This window comes from Mustela nivalis, assembly GCF_964662115.1.
Source record: "Mustela nivalis genome assembly, chromosome: 8".
In the NCBI taxonomy this organism is placed as follows: Eukaryota; Metazoa; Chordata; class Mammalia; order Carnivora; family Mustelidae; genus Mustela; species Mustela nivalis.
In genome coordinates this window covers 85,594,879-85,611,330 of record NC_139027.1, presented here as the reverse complement: position 1 = coordinate 85,611,330, position 16,452 = coordinate 85,594,879, and the positions used below count along the sequence as shown (strand labels likewise).

Genomic DNA, 16,452 nt, shown 5'->3' with positions numbered 1-16,452 from the left:
ACATATGCCTTGTGTTTTTTTCCCTTTGGGGGGCTTTGCTTACATTCCTAAAGGCTCAGTGCATTTCTTAGTGCCGTCTTATCCCACACAGCAATGTCACAATACACACGGATTGCGGTACTGTATGAAGGAGAGGCTCCTTCTGCCTTACATTTTATCTTATACTTTTCATCTCCGCCTCCTTTGTCACCCTTTCCCTGTTGGAGGCTCATTGACAAACAGCAAGCTCTCTCCTCATCTCCTCCTTTATTTGAAATGTTAACGCACCTCCCTCCTAGTCCATCAGAGATTCATGATGGGGATGAAGTAGGAGGGCGTTTCTCGGGGTGCATTTTTGAAGTCTACAGGTGCTATGGTATAACATTGGCCCAGGGCCACAGTCTCTGAAGCATTGCTTATTCAGGACCATAGGTGGACTTCTGGTATATTCCAGGAAGCCTCCAGAGCCTGGGGGAGACTATGAAGACTCTGATATGGCTGTCAGTCCTTAGAAACTGAGCCTTTGGTGTTCTGATAAAGCAGGGAAGAGAGGGCCGACTCTACTTCTTAATTCAGCTGCTTTGCTTTACCAAATGGAATTCTGTAAAGGCAGTTGCAGGGAGAGGTTGTTGGGATTGGCCCCGATCGGCCCCAGGGTGGGGAGGTGGCTATACCACCAGAAGTTTTCCCAATATACAGCCACTCCTCCCCTCTCTCCCAAGATTCTCAGTGAGACCCTTTGTCTTGCAGAGGTCCGGTCTGTGAAACGGGGATGTGACACTGGAATTTAGCCAAAATTCTCAGATGATTCTGGTTTCTAATGCCTCCTTTTAACTCTCCCCTACAGAAACGTTGCTTAGGCCAGATTGTCCCCAGCGCCCCTGCCGTCGGAGCAGGGGTCTTCGGGTGGCTAACCGTAGACCTGGCTGTTTTTCAGGTTCATTTGGCTTACCACCGCTTTAAGACACAAGGTGCTGACCCCAGAGACCTGCCATGAAACCACACTTGAAGCAATGGAGACAACGAATGCTTTGCGGGATATTCGCCTGGGGCCTCCTCTTCGTGGTGATTTTCATTTACTTCACCGACAGCAACCCAGCTGAGCCTGCGCCCAGCTCTTTCTCCTTCCTGGAGACCAGGAGGCTCCTGCCTATGCAGGGGAAGCAGAGGGCCATCATGGGCGCGGTGCAGGAGCCCTCCTTGCCCGAGAGCCTGGGTACACACAAGGGGCTAATGAACCGACGCCCGCCTGGCCCCTTCCACGCGGGGCCGGAAGATCTACCGCAGTGGGCCCAGGTGCAGGACGGGTTCAAAAATGACGAAGAGTTCTTTTCATCCCAGATCGGGAGAAAATCGCAAAGCGCTTTCTACCCGGAGGACGACGACTACTTTTTTGCCGCGGGTCAGCCAGGATTGCGCCGCCACACTCAGGGCACGCCGGGACCCCCCTCCTCCCACGGGGACCAAGGCCGGCTGGAGGGGGCTGCACCAGCCCGCCAGGCGCCAAGAAGGCGGGCGAGGAAGAGGCAGCGGAAACCCGGCGGGGGCCTGGTGCTGGAGGACGGCGAGGACGGGGACAGACTGTACTCATCCATGTCCAGGGCCTTCCTCCACCGGCTCTGGAAGGGAAACGTCTCGTCCAAGATGCTCAACCCGCGGCTGCAGAAGGCCATGCAGGACTACCTCAGCGCCAACAAGCACGGCGTGCGCTTCCGCGGGCGGCGGGCGGCCGGGCTGAGCCGCGCGGAGCTGCTGTGCGCGCTGCGGAGTCGGGTGCGGGTGCGCACGCTGGACGGGAAGGAGGCGCCCTTCTCCGCGCTGGGCTGGCAGAAGCTGGTCCCCGCCGTGCCGCTGAGCCAGCTGCACCCGCGCGGCCTCCGGAGCTGCGCCGTGGTCATGTCTGCCGGCGCCATCCTCAACTCCTCCCTGGGCGAGGAGATAGGTGGGTCCCGCCGCGGTGCGCACTCGGGCTGACCCTCTGCATCATCCCTCCCTGGGGCAAAATGAGCCTGGTGGAGAGGCCAACAGAGGTCTTTTGGGGGGCGATTTTAAACCAGAAGTGTTTCTCCACTAGTTGGATGTTAGGGGCGTAGGAGGCCGGTGCCCTGGCCCTTCCAGGTGCTCAGAATTCGTCTCCTACAGACCCTGTGTTCTGCGTGGACAGGCTCCCAGCATTGCCCACAGTAGGCCTGATGAACCCATACATGGTAGAATCATGGGAGAAGAGAGAGAGGACCAGAGAGGAAAGCAGAACTCCCACGGGGTCAGCCACAGTTAGGGATGTCGCCTCCAAAAAGAAGTATAAATGACGGTAATTTTAGTTAACCCCGGGACTAAATGGGTGTTGTGGGCTCGGGGGAGAGCACTTCTGATGAGAACAGGGAGTTCGGACCTCACAAAGCTTGGCGCACATCCAACGGTTGGGTGATGGCCAGCACACCTAGCAAGGCCCTTCTCCAAGATGGTAACTCACAGGAGCACACCTGGGTCGTCCATCTTTACTTCTGAACTCTGCCTTCAGAGCTATGTCAGGAGCCTAGGAGCACATCTAGGTCACAGTTCCTCTATTCGGCCTCTCCGGAGAAACAGACTGATGGGATGGAGAGAGAGAGAGAGAGAAAGAGAGATTTATCTTCTTTTAACAACTTGCCCTGCAGTTGTGGGGACTGGCAAGTCCGAGATTTGTAGGTCAAGTGAGTACCTGGAAACTCACTTAAGAGCTGAGATTGCAGTCTGGAGCCTGAAGCCTGTAAGGCAGGCCAGCATGTGGGAAACTGAGGCAGTGTCTCTGTTGCATTGCAAACAGAATTCCTTTTCCCTGGGAAACGTCAGTCTTTGCTGTAAAGCCTTAGACGTCCCTCTGCGCCCAGGTTCATTCCATTGCCACGCCAGTGAGGGAGCATTTTGATCCTTCAGACTCAGTCGCTCATTTAAGAAACATGTGCTTAGTCCCTACTGTATACAGGCTTCTGTACCAGGTGCCAAGGAAGAAAACTGTGAGTCAGACACAGCCTTGGCCTCAAGTCCCAGTGTAAAACATCTGTGTCTGCTACATTCTAACTGTAGATGGTGTTAGTTATAGCTCATAACTCACTTAGAAGTGACAGTTAAGGGGTATTGCCCACTTGTTACAAAGGAATAACCATTGTTTCTTGGGTCCGTTAGTGTTCTGTGTTCCTGAGGAATGATTTGAAATGCCATTGTAATCAGGCTTCACAACCCAGACCTCCCTCAGACGTTCTTGGGAATGAAGCTGAATGTGAAATTTTTAAAAAGTTAAAAAAAAAAAATAGTAGGCAGGAGTACGGGCTTGAGGTCTAGGGTCCCAGGGTCCCTGTGCTGACATTACAGCTGGCTCATAATAACAGTGTCCGCGTGCCACATGCCGCCTGAGTTGGAGCGGAGCAGTCTGCAATTGATTAGGGAGGAACAGTGGTTTAAAGCTCCCTGGGGTGAAGTTCTTCCCTGTTTCCGAGGACCATTATTAATAATGTAAGAAGGAATTTAAGTGTTATGCTTTAAAGCAGGCGGCAACTTGCTTCTGGTTTGGTTTTGCTTTATTTTAAACACCTCTGCACAGTCGCTGCATATTTGGATTGCTCGTGGCATGTCACGGAGATTTCTTTTGCTCTTTCTTCTGGCATCAATATCCCTGACCAGAGTCTTGGAAACGCTCTTCAGAATTTGGAAGAGAGCGTGAAAGACACCAGGAATTACACATTTCCGGGGAACGGAAAATGTCACTTAAACATCTTTGTCCGTTTCTAGCATCCAAATTTAATTTATATTGTCTGCACTTACATGAAGCTCCGTGATTAGAATTATAGACTCAAAGAACACACTCAGAAATGAAGAACATAACTCAGAAATTTTAAGAAATTCTCTCTATTGTTTTGTCTTGGTTCCTTTGAATCCAACTGCATACTACCATTTTATGAATGCTTAATCGGGGGCACCTGGGTGGCTTAATCAGTTAAGCAGTCAGTTCTCAATTTCAAATCAGGTCATGATCTTAGGGTGCTGAGATTGATTGAGCCCCGCTCTGGCTCTGTGCTCAATGGGGAGTTGGCTTCAGGATTCTATTTCTCTCTCCCTCTGCCCCTTCCTCACTCGTGTGCTCTATCTCTCTCTTTAAAGTAAAGACTTTAAAAAATCCATAATCAGAGCATAGTTCAATGTTTAAAAACAACAACAAAAATCTTTCCTTTTTATAAGCTAGTGTGTCTCTTAGTCTCAGCATTTGTGCATGCCAGGTGCTGACATTTCTCCTTCCTACTCCCCTGATATATACGTGCTTCTTAACACAGAGTTGTTAATGGTACTCCTGATAAAAACACATTCATGCCATGGATTCCTTCAGGCGACTTGGGATATTGGGGCATGTTCTGCTAGGCCCTTAGATTTCGTGGCCCTTAGATTTCAACTTGTGAAACTGGCTAAGGGAAGATCAGAGAACTTACAGAAAGCCATGGTGTCATGAAAAACTGACGAAGAAGCTAAGAAACTACCGGAGGCTAGCTCCACGTCAGCCCTGCCAGGAGGCCCCTCCAGGCTGACCCTTGGCGCGGGCGCGGCCACCCCGGGGTTCTCCGAAAGGGAGACCCCGTTGCGCCTCAGGTTTGCTTATCGGCTGCCCTCTAGCTCCCCCTGCTGGTTGCTCCGCGGGCGATGCAGTCCTGTTTCCCTGCTCTGCTAATCTGAGTCTTACCGTGTTCATTGTTTTGGAGAATGATGCAGCAGTTGTAAACACCTCCACTTTGAATATGTTATTGAAAAGCAAACGGAACTGTTTTGGAAACATGGAACAATCTTTCCTGGAACCGAGAGATGATTTTTTTTTTCAGCCGTACATATAAACAGTAATAATTTGGTAGTGAGTACCAGCAGTCTTGTGCAGACTCCCAACAGAGGAGAAATGTCCAACAGTAGTAGCCTTGGTATGGGAAATCAGGATCTGTGTGCTTGAAACTCAAATTCTGAGAAGTGTGTGGAGGGAGGGGGATGGGAGGGTGCAGAGGTCTGTAAGAAGAGGGGCATATAGTACTTGGTGGTTAAGAGGTTGGGGTTTGACATATCCTGATATCTTAAAAGGTGAGAGCGCAGATCATATAGTCATTGAACAGGCATCGATTATTTATTGATCCCCAACTCACCAAGGCCTGATTCTATGTTGGTCAATAGTGATGCAAAGATGAGTAAGGCACAGAGCTAGAGCTTAAATCCTCGGCAGTCTAGTGGGGGAGACTGAATGTAATGGGCAGTTCCAGTCCCATGACTGGAAGAACAGAGAGATATGCAAACTGACAGGGAAAAAATGACAACAGAACCATGAGCCACCATGAGAGCTGATGGCCGGTAGGTAGAGGAGGTCAGCAAGGACTGCCCAGAAGAGGGAAATCCAGGACAAAGGCCAGGGTAACAAGCGAGACAATGTGAGGAGTTCTGGGAGTGGGGTGGGGGTACACAGAGGGCACCGGGGTAGGGGAGCTGCGGGGCTGGTGAGACCTCCAGCGAGCACAAGGGGCCTGGAGTGGGGAGGGACCTAAGCCAATAAGCAGGCAAGTGGGCAGCTCATGATGTTCTCACGCATCGCACTCCAGAAATTAGACTTCACATAATAATTGTAATAAAAGGTGCCCCTTCTAGGTGTCTACTGCTGCAAAGTCCTCTTCTAAATCCTCTTCCGTTCCCTGTTGCAAGCCAAGGATACAATGATTCCTGCTTTATGGAGGCACCTAGAGGCACAGGGGGTGGAACCTGGACTCCATTAAGCCCCACTCTCCCTCTCCAGAAACTCCCAACTCTGACCCTGTGCTCCTGGTGCAGAGAGAGGCCTTGTGATCTTTGAAGCAGGGAAGTGATGGGTCAGCTTTTCATAGGAGAGAGAGTGTTCCAGAGCCTGGATCACAGGGCACAAAGAAAGTCAGTCACTGTGGCAGTCCCAGGGAGAGGTGAGACAGGCCAGGCGGTGGAGTCTTGGGAGGGATGAGTCATCGCTGGCAGGCCCTCCCCTAAAGACTGAAGGCTTTTGCTCCCTTGCTGGTTCAGATTTTGTGTTCTGGAGGAGCACAGAAAAGGAGGAGGAGATGAGGGAGCCCAGTACCCAAGGCAGGGCAGTGACTTAGTGCTCCTGCACCTCCGAACTGGCTGCTCCTTAAAGGGTTTTGATTTTTTTTTTTTTTTTTTTTTTTTTATCTTTGTTCAGTGAATGCCTGCAGCCTGGCTTGGTTCTCAAGGTCAACACGAAATGGCTCTACCCTGGAAATGCCTTCTTCAGCAATGAGGCTTTACTTTATTCTCAGTGTGCTTGCTGTCTGATCCATTCCTCCTTGCGTAAATATGAATGGACAGCTTAGTTTTTCAGGCACACTATCAAGGAGACGCATAGCTGGGCAGAGGTTTACAAAACATGTCTGCCTGATAGACACACTCTGGGTTTGCCCCGCTCACCCGCACCTGCTTACCCCTCCCATCCTGCTCCTGCTGGCAGCTCTGGGGAGGTTGTATCTCCACCCATAGCAGCCTCCCTCTGTCTCTACCTCCCTGCCTCCTCCCTGAAAAGTGACCTTTTAACTCATTCCACTCCCACCACTTCCAAAGGAACAAAGCCAGCTTCCGTTTCTGTGCCCCGTGCTGTTCCTGGAAGGCTTAACACACCCCAGGGTAGAATCCTGGCATTTCTTTTAATTTTTTTCTTTTTCTTTTTCTTTCTTTCTTTTTTTTTTTTTTGAAGATTTTATTATTTATTTGACAGACATAGTGAGAGAGAGCGCATAAGCAGGGGGAGTGAGAGAGGGAGAAGCAGGCTTCCCGCAGAGCAGGGAGCCTGATGCAGAGCTGGATCCCAGGACCCAGGGATCATGACCTGAGCTGAAGGCAGACGCTAAGGACTGAGCCATCCAGGCATCCCAGAATCCTGGCATTTCAAAGCTGCGACACTTTCGGGGGCCCTCCAGGGAATTTGGAGCATCCACCTCATTAATTTGCAGTACCCGGCCCCAGCTCAGGAGCCTTGGCTTGTTCACCTTGGCTTTAGACAGAGTCCGTGTCCAAGGGCGGCATGGTTTAGCGGGAGGGCTGTGGCTCAGATGTGCTGGCCTCACGCTTCTCGTCCTTGTGTTGTCCTGGTTATCTTCATTCCTGAAGGTCACCTCACGTCTGGAGTCTCTTGTCCCTCAGAGAAGGTCGCCCCAGATCAGCAGTTCACGTAGTGTGTGTGGTTCTCATTTGGGGTCTCATAGAGTGAAAACTATTTCTTATAATAATGCACCAGGGTCTTCTGAACTGTTGGACCTTCACTGGTGATGTAGAGGCAGAGGTAGGTAAAACTCCTGGTTAGGGTAGTTTTAGGCAGTCATATCCAACATTTCTTACTAGTCATGCTGGTTTTCACAGCCACGCTCCGTGGGGAAAAAAGAGAGTGCCCGTTTCACTTACAAATGTCCTTGATGAAGTAGGAAAAATTGAAAAAAAAAAGTTTGTTTTATTAAATATCAATCATTGACTCATGTATTTTTAAGACAAAGTGGGCAAAAAAAAATGAAAACACACTTCTGCATACCAGCGCACAGCAGAGAAGCCCTTGTGTGGTTCAAGTTATGAGCGGCAGTAGCCACTTTCGTCATGAAACACAGTTTTTACTTGAAACCCATGACTGATTGGCATACTTTATACAGACCTGCCTATTTGGTAGATAATTTCTCAAAAAGGAATTGAGTAAGCCTGTCACTTTTAGGAAAAGAGCTGACAGTATTTTTTGCCAGTGATAAACCTCAAGCTTTCAACCATGAACTTGGAACTGAACCCAAGTTCCTCTACCCGATGCACCGCAAAGCCGATCCCTGAGACATCAGGCATGCAGCAAGGGAATGGTTTATTTAACGCAGCCAAACCAGGACACAAGAGGACAAGCCTCAAATCTGCCTCCCCAAAGGGGGAGAGAAAGAGTTATTTATAATCACAGGGGTTGAAATTGCATACATATGGATGAAAAGGGCAATGAAACTTATGACAGCTCATGAAGAAAGATGGAATATGTACACTGAGCAAACGTACATGTAACATACATCCTGTGTTCACTGGGGCAGAGACTTCACATCAGAACGAGGCAGCATTCGGCCCCTGATGTCAGGATGTTATCTTCAGACAAGGAGGAGGAGCTGTGGGTTTGCTCCAAGAACCATTTTAAACTGGATGGGGCCTTGGCCTTGTTATCTTGGGTAAGGAACACGGGACCTCGTTTGTTCCCAGGCTGGAGGCATATCAGTTGACCTTGAGTCCAGGCTTCTGCAGAGACAGCCAGTGGGCTTGTTAGAGGGGTCTGAAAAGACACAATAGCTGATTAGGTGGAAACAGTTTTCTGAAAAACAAGCTTTAAACTTTCTCCTGGCTTCAGCCTCATCAACCGTAAGACACATGGTTTCAAACTTGGAAGCTTCCCATACTTAAAACTGATGAAATGTGTGGTAATTTAACTGATGTGATTTGGGGGGATACTTTGCAATGAAATGCATCAATATTTGGAAGATCTGCATTATCGGTCGAACTCATAGCTCCAAATGATCATTGTGCAATGCTACAAAATCATGCCTGGGTGAATAATCCATTTTAAGAGCAAGATGAGATCTTTGGATGGATTTCAGTGGAATAGAGCATGGAACATTCATTTACATTGTTTCACATTCCGTATAACAGAAGTTTTTCTTGTTTGTGTTTTTTTAAGAAACCAGCACTTGTCAAGTTTTGATAAAGTGTCAAAGAAGGATATTTCCCATAATCTGGGAAGACTTAAAGTACTCCTTACATTTTCAACAATATATCTGAGCCTTGACATAATTCAACTAAATCAATACATTGCAGCAGATAGAATGCAGAAGCAGATGAGAAAAACCAGCTGTCTTTTGAAAAGCCAGGCGTTAGAGAGATTTGCAAACATTTAAATCAGTGCCAGTCTTCTTACTATTTTTTGAAAATATGGTTATTTTTCATAAAAATATTTTATTTTAAAATAGATAATAATACATAGATAATAAAATAAATAAATAAATGTCTTCTAATTTTACTTCCTAAGGTGGCATACACTGAAAAATATAATCCAAATAAACAAAAGGACTTTGGGTTTTTGATAATTTTCAAGAGTGTGAAAGTGTTCCAAGACCCCCAAAGTGAGAACCACTGGTTTGGGAAATCTAATTTTTCCTTAAATATCATTTGAATTTTTGTGACAAAGTACTATTCAATAAAAATAAATAATAAAACAATTCATTACAAAAGATGTGCAAACAAGTACTTATAAAGAAAATAGAAGTGTTCATGTTTTTTGACATCGTTTATGCAAAGCAATGGATCACCTAGAACATCAAGATTGGCAAACCTCTTTTGTTTTCCTTTTATTTTTTAATAAGAGCCAGGAAGTAAATATTTTTGGCTTTGGGAGTCATGGGTCACCGTCACCACTCACCTCTGCCATTAACAGACAGTAGATAAACAAATGAGTGTGCCTGTGTCATGGTACAGCTTTAGTTACTAAAACAGGTGGCTGGTCATAGCTTGCTGACCCCTGGGACATTTCCCCTAAAAGGACACTGTAGAACATTTTTAAAAAAATATTTTATTTATTTAACAGAGAGAGAAAGAGAGCGTGCACAACCGGGGTGGGCAGCAGGCAGAGGGAGAAGCAGACTCCTTGCTGAGCAGAGAGCCTGATGTGGGACTCGATCCCAGGACCCAAGATCATGACCTGATCTGAAGGCAGACACCTAACTGACTGAGCCATCCATGTGCCCCAACACAGTAGAATTTTTTTAATGGCATAGCCAGGAATCTTTTATGCATTCTTTGTGTTCTATTTAATTCTGGTGCTTGAAACTGGAATACAAATTATTTCGAGCTCAGAGCTCAGAAGCTCAAGAAAGGTACCTAACGTAACACTGTTTTGATGGTGACATGTGTGCCCAAGGAGTCTCTACTGAGGGAACAGGAAGGTCTCTCCCAAGGAGACTGCTCGGGAGGGGTAGCAGGACTCAAGTGAAGAAAATGGGCTGCTTTAGCGACTTGCCTAGGGTATGGTCACAGTAAATGCAGTAAACACAGGGTACCTCCAAAGGTTTTTCGGCAAATCAGAAATATGTAATCTTACCTTTCTCTCTCTTTCTCTCACACACATGGCATTGTTGCTGCTCTAACCAAGTTAAACTTGAAATGTGCGTGGAATTTTTGAAGCTAAAGATAGCCCATAGAAATTCCCTTATTGCTGATTAACTCTGGTTTCTGGGCAACACAGTAGCTGGCTCAGGAAATTTCCAGATATAGGTATGCATATAGACTCCTTTGTGGGAAGGGAACATATCCCCATTCCCATCCCTTAATCGGGTGAGCTCACTCTCCTCTGCCTCTAGCTGTTTGTGTCCCTGTCGGCCTGCAGGAGATGGGAGCTTTGTTTTCACCCAGGACCTCTAGGAACTTGAAAAAAAATCTGTCCTGTTGAATGGAGAGAGACATAGATTTATGTTGTACTTGAGGCTCGGTGAACCAAAGTGTGCCCTTACGGAGTGCAAAGTACCCTGGCAGCCAGTACCATTGGTGGGGCTTCCGGTCCTCCAGGGCTGCGGCAGGAAGTCACACCATTGCTGGGGATGCAGAATGCGCGTGATTGCTCTCACCTGGGTCCTCTGGGCATCAGCAACAGTATGTGAAACATGGAAGCCATGGCTGGTTTTGTTTTGTTTTGTTTCTAACTTTTCAGTTTTAATTCCAGCATAGTTAATATATGGTGTTATATAGGGCTGTGGTTTTGGATTTTTTTTTAAGATTTTTATTTGTTTATTCAGGAGAGATGGAAAGAGAGAGAGAGAGAGAGAGGCAGAGAGAGGAGAAGCAGGCTTCCCATGGAGCAGGGAGCCTGACATGGGACTTGATCCCAGGACCCCAGGACCATGACCCGCCTCAGAGGCAGACACTTAACTGACTGAGCCACTCAGGCACCCGAGGGCTGGTTTTCTTTTTAAGTACAAACCGGTACCCTAAGGAATGGAAGTTGCATTAAAGGCTGTGGCTCTTCCTCTGTGAGAGACGCCCTTGGTCTCAGTGCAGGCAGCGACATTAGTGGAACTGTGGGAAGCCTCCATGCTCCCAGCAGTAAGAACCACACAGGCAGCCCCTGTCCGCAGCATCCTTCCCTGCTCCCACAGACTCCATTTTTGAAATATTCTACAATCGTTCAGAGAAAGGCTTCATAGAGCAGGTTACCTTTAAAGAATGTGAACACATAAGGAGTATCTAAATATAGCTTCATATATAGATGATATAGGACCACCTGTCATGGATTCATATGTTTCCATATGTCCCCAAGCTTGGGACCCCATCCTATAAACACACTATACTGAGAAATATGTGTATAGGTAGCTTAACTTAATTGGCTGTTTCTTATTAGCTTCAGGTATTGAAAATTTTGCTTTAATGCTTTTTCTAAATTACGTTGATTTGACAGCAAAAAATACAGTTAGTTTGTCACTTATGTACCCTTAGATTCTCATGATGCAGTTTTGAGATTCAACTCTGCTCCTACACGCGGCTACGAGAAAGATGTTGGAAATAAAACCACCGTGCGCATCATTAATTCCCAGGTAAGATGGATGGGGTGTCTTCATGGATGTACATCTTACTGGGTGAGTGAAGAGAAACTACCCAGTTTTCATGGACCGTGGTCTTGCTTATTTCTATGGGTCTTTTAATTAAAAGAATTGAGAAAAAATACAGATAAATAGGAACTTCTGTGTGACATGAATAGGAAGACGTGAGTAAATAAGGTTAAAAGGAAAGATCAAGATTGGAAGAGATTATGCTGAGTGAACTAAGTCAAGCAGAGAGAGTCATTTATCATATGGTTTTGCTTATTTGTTGAGCATAAGGAATAACACAGAGGACATGGAGAGATGGGGAAGAGAAGTGAGTTGGGGGAAACTGGAGGGAGAGACAACCACGAGAGACTGTGGACTCCGAGAAACAAACTGAAGGTTTTGGAGGGGAGGCGGGTGGGGGGTTGGGTGAGCCTGGTGGTGGGTATTATGGAGGGCACGTATTGCATGGAACACTGGGTGTGGTGCATAAACAATGAATTCTGGAACACTGAAAAGATTTTTTTTTTTAAAAGGAAAGATCAACATACATGTAAAACTATATGTGTATATGCATACACACATGTATGTACATAATCATAGACTTAGCATATTGCATTTTAGGAATGGAGGAAAAGACAGTTAAATTTAAAAGAAATCACAGCTATGAGAAAGGCTGGCGATAAAGGTGAGAAAACCAAGGGTTACAAAATCCAAGGGTCAATAGTGTGGCTTGCAAACTTTAGTCCATCATTTGAAAAATTTAAAAAAGTAAATGAATTGTTTTGTTAAAAACGGGAGTATTTTTTTTTCCTGGTGTTCTCCATAAGAATGTTTTCCAAATTCAAAGCAAAATTATTCTGAAAACCACAGCAGTTCCCAGAGTTTCAAACTATAGAGAAAGAACATGAGATGATGGATGATTTATGACAGGTTGCTTGCAGGAGGAAAGATTAGCTTTCTGCGTGGTACCCTGAGCCAGGCAGCCTGCAGCAAAGGAAGAAACAATCGCTATATTTCCTCACTTCTTAGATGCCATCGATCGTAGGAGCCACCATTCACTGAATCACAGCTTCCCAGCTTTTCAGCGTTAGCTACCCCACCGAAGGAAAATATGTGTCCCCTGTAAGATACACCCTGACTTGAGAAAACTTCAAATGTGAAGAAAGAAAGTATATCTCGAGAACCGAAAACTGACGACAACCAATCCTTTTTTTCCCCCTCTAAAATTGTGGTTAAAAAAAGATGATTGGTAGGTGAGATCAAAGGACTCCTCCAGGACCGGATAAGGCCACGAGGGAGGAAGTCACATGGCAGCTGCCATCCACCAGCTGGCCCATCATAAGACGAGTCATCCAAAATGGCACCTGCCTCCCCAGTCACTTGTGAAAATAACTGGAAAAGACGTTGCAGGTGTTGAATTAGCTAGGGCATTGCATCTTTTGGGAGCTGATTCGATGATACGGGCTATGAGTACAGTGATGGTGAAAATAGAAGTGCTGGGGGATTTTATTTTTAACCTTCATTTCCCCCAGACATTTTTTTTTAAAAAGATTTTATTTATTTATTTGACAGAGATCACAAGTAGGCAGAGAGAAAGGAAGAAGCAGGCTCCCCACCAGGCAGAGAGCTTGATGTGGGGCTCGATCCTAGGACCCTGGAATCATGACTTGAGCCAAAGGCAGAGGCTTTAACCCACTGAGCCACCCAGGCATCCCTCCCCAAAGACATGTCTTTACTCACATTAACATGCGACGCTCACCTCTCCATCCTGCAGAGGAAAAGACAAAGTCTGAACAGCTTCCTTCTTTTCTTGCTCTGATTCATTTTTTAAATTTTCATTTTATTTTTAAGATGTGATTCTGAAGAACAAAACACTTGTTTTGAAATGCCTTTCATTTGTATTTGCAGATTCTGACCAACCCCAACCATCACTTCATTGACAGCTCATTGTATAAAGATGTCATTTTGGTAGCCTGGGACCCTGCTCCTTATTCTGCAAATCTTAATCTGGTAAGTGTTTTGATTAGGGTAAGTGCCCCTATCCTAGCAGTCAGACAGTGCCACTGACTGATTAATAATGGGAGCAGGTCAGGGATTAAACTTTCACAGAAGGAAGCCAATCATGGGAGCTACTTAAATACATGCGTATCACACCGTTTTGATACCAAGTTCCCAGCGCATACTTGGTGAACATGGTCTATCTAATGAAAAAAGGGCTTTTGCTCTCAAGGATTTAAAAACAAAAACAAATTACAGTGTCACAATGTTCAGATATTCCTAGTTACCCTAGAGGCTGTGCCAGGTAAACTCAGATTGTTTCCATTGTGATAGGGTTACTTCACCTTGCTAGTTATAAGATCTTCTGAAGTAAATTCAAAGTGCTTGGCAAGAGAATTTAAACTTTGTGACCCAGCAGCTTATTATTCTTTAAGTGGAACCTATTACAGGCTTTTTTGGAGTGTGCCACTCTTTGGCTTCTGCCTCTAAACCTTCTTTAATTTTACATGGTATAGTGTAAACAAGATTATTACTAGGCATCAAAATATAAGCGAGTTACATTCATGGCATTCTGGCAAATCATTGCCCATCTAAATGAGCAGCTAGTTACTTTTGGCCAAAACTTGGATGAAAAGCCAGTGCACTTGTTTTTTAAGGAGGGCTGGGAAAGATGTAGGACAGTTTAGTTTCATGAAAGATGCTGTGAGCTGTGCCAAAAAAAGCATCTTTCAACTCGTTCTGCCATGACCTAAGAGAATGCATCCTTCCTTAAGATGAAAGTGGAGGAACAGATCTTGGCTCCCCCAAGAGGTAACTTTCCAACAGACCAGTTGTCCAAGGTCAAATGGGTCCCTCTGGGGATATTCTGTCACTGTGCATCTTGAGACTGAGGCTGGACATTTACCTAGCATGATTGCTAACTGGTTCTTAACTAGGAGTATGAACCACAATCATCTGGAGAGTATTTTCCAGATGTATCTGTCAGAGCCCCATTTCCAGATATGTAGCCTGCAGACTGAGTGGGTATTTTTTGAGAAAGCTCTCCAGCTGGTTCTCACAGGTACTGTCTACCAAGAATCAAACATGAAATTCATGTTGGAACTTTTCAGCTTCCTTTCCAGACTGAAGTTCCCTGGCTTTAAGTTCTGACCAATTTCTTACTGTTTGGGACAGACTGAGAGCCCTAACCATGGGACCTTATTTCTTCCTCCTTTGGAAGAAACCAAGCCCAGGGCACAGTGCTGTCCAACCCAATGGCATGAGCATGATAGTGCCAAAATCCAGGTGACAGGGCTACTTTCTGTGTGTTCTGTGCTCTGGAGAGGGGTACAGAAACTGAGACCCATACTCCTCTTGCTTCCTCTTGCTGTGTCTTGGCCTGGGGGCAACGTTTACTAAAGATGATTGGGCCAAGCCCTTCTCAAAAATTGTTGAAGCCACAGAACCCATACAATCAGGGAATATTACTTTGGGTCTTAATATATACCTACTATCTCCCCAAGGTGTCTATTCGAAGGGATAATGGGGTCCTCAGAGCCTTATGATCTAAGTCTCTCCCCCACATACCTCCAAATCCCATTTCATGATGGCACCTGAGACATTCTAAAGACATTTAAAAAACAATCAACATTATTGTGCATTTTTTCATACCATAATGTATGTATAATCAGTAGAAGTATACATTTTTATGAGTATTAGCAAATTTATATAGTCATGTATCCATCACCACAGTTAGGAAATGGAGTATTTTCATCACTCTAAAGAGTTCTGGGCACCTGGGTGGCTCAGTCGGTTGAGCGTCTACCTTCGGCTCAGGTCATGATCCCAGGGTCCTGGGATTGAGTTCCGCATTGGGCTCCCTGCTCCATAGGGAGCCTGCTTCTCCCTCCCCCATTGCCTGCTGCTCCGCCTGCTTGTATTCTCTCTTTTTCTATCAAATAAATAAATACAATCTAAAAAAATTTTTTAAAAAAATCAAGAGTTCCTGATGTTCCACCTGTCAGTCTTCCCAGTCCCACCCCAGACCTAGGGAATAACTGGCATGCTTTTCTCACTGCACATTAGATATGGAGCACATGTTTTTGAAATACACTGATGGATCTCAGGAGTCAACCAAATATGGCCCTTTATAAATAAAGTTTTATTGGGACACAGTAATGCCCATTTGTGCTCTATCGGCTGTGACTTTTCAGTACAATGGAAGAATTGACTAGTTGAAGAAGACTGTGTGGCTCACAATGCCTAAAGTGTTTAGTGACTCTTTACAGAAGAGTCCGGCACCCCTGCCCTACCTCACTTCCCATATTTCACTAAAGAACAAAGCATCCGTCCTCCAGAGCTAGAACCCTATCTCTCTTTTTTCTGGTTTCCTTGTCCAGTGAGGCAGCATCTGAGGAAGTGACAGTCATCACCTCCCCATCCTGTTCCCTCAGCCTGGAAGTAGCTTCCACTTCCTCCCACCCCAGATGCTGCCCAGTTTCCTTTTCACAGTGTGAGGCTCTATACTTGATTGTGTTGATTTTTTTTTTTAGTGGTACAAGAAGCCAGATTACAACCTGTTCACTCCATATGTTCAGCACCGTCAGAGAAACCCAAATCAGCCATTCTACATTCTTCATCCAAAATTTATATGGCAGCTTTGGGACATTATCCAGGAGAACACCAAGGAGAAGATTCAGCCCAATCCACCATCTTCTGGCTTCATTGGTAAGTGTATATAAAAATGGATAATCAGGCTGGCAGGGTTAGACTTAATATTTAGTGAATGTACAGTTGCATTATTTAATCGGAGCAATTAGAAGGTGGTTTTAGAGGAAGTATAGATTAGCTGAAGATAGTAGAAATACTCTGTTCTGAT

General features: G+C 45.7%; 1 protein-coding gene across 6 annotated transcripts in view; it reads left to right on the top strand.

Annotated features, from left to right (window-relative positions):
* Window positions 1-16,452, top strand: part of ST6GAL2 (ST6 beta-galactoside alpha-2,6-sialyltransferase 2) — a 79,986-nt gene that overhangs the window by 40,145 nt on the left and 23,389 nt on the right. For all 6 annotated transcript variants that reach the window (XM_082743812.1, XM_082743814.1, XM_082743811.1 and 3 more), the window contains exons 2-5: window positions 917-1,921; window positions 11,506-11,603; window positions 13,506-13,607; window positions 16,127-16,301. In XM_082743812.1, the coding sequence (XP_082599938.1) occupies window positions 973-1,921; window positions 11,506-11,603; window positions 13,506-13,607; window positions 16,127-16,301 (1,324 nt within the window). In that variant the 5' untranslated portion in view covers window positions 917-972. The remainder of the gene's footprint in view (window positions 1-916; window positions 1,922-11,505; window positions 11,604-13,505; window positions 13,608-16,126; window positions 16,302-16,452) is intronic.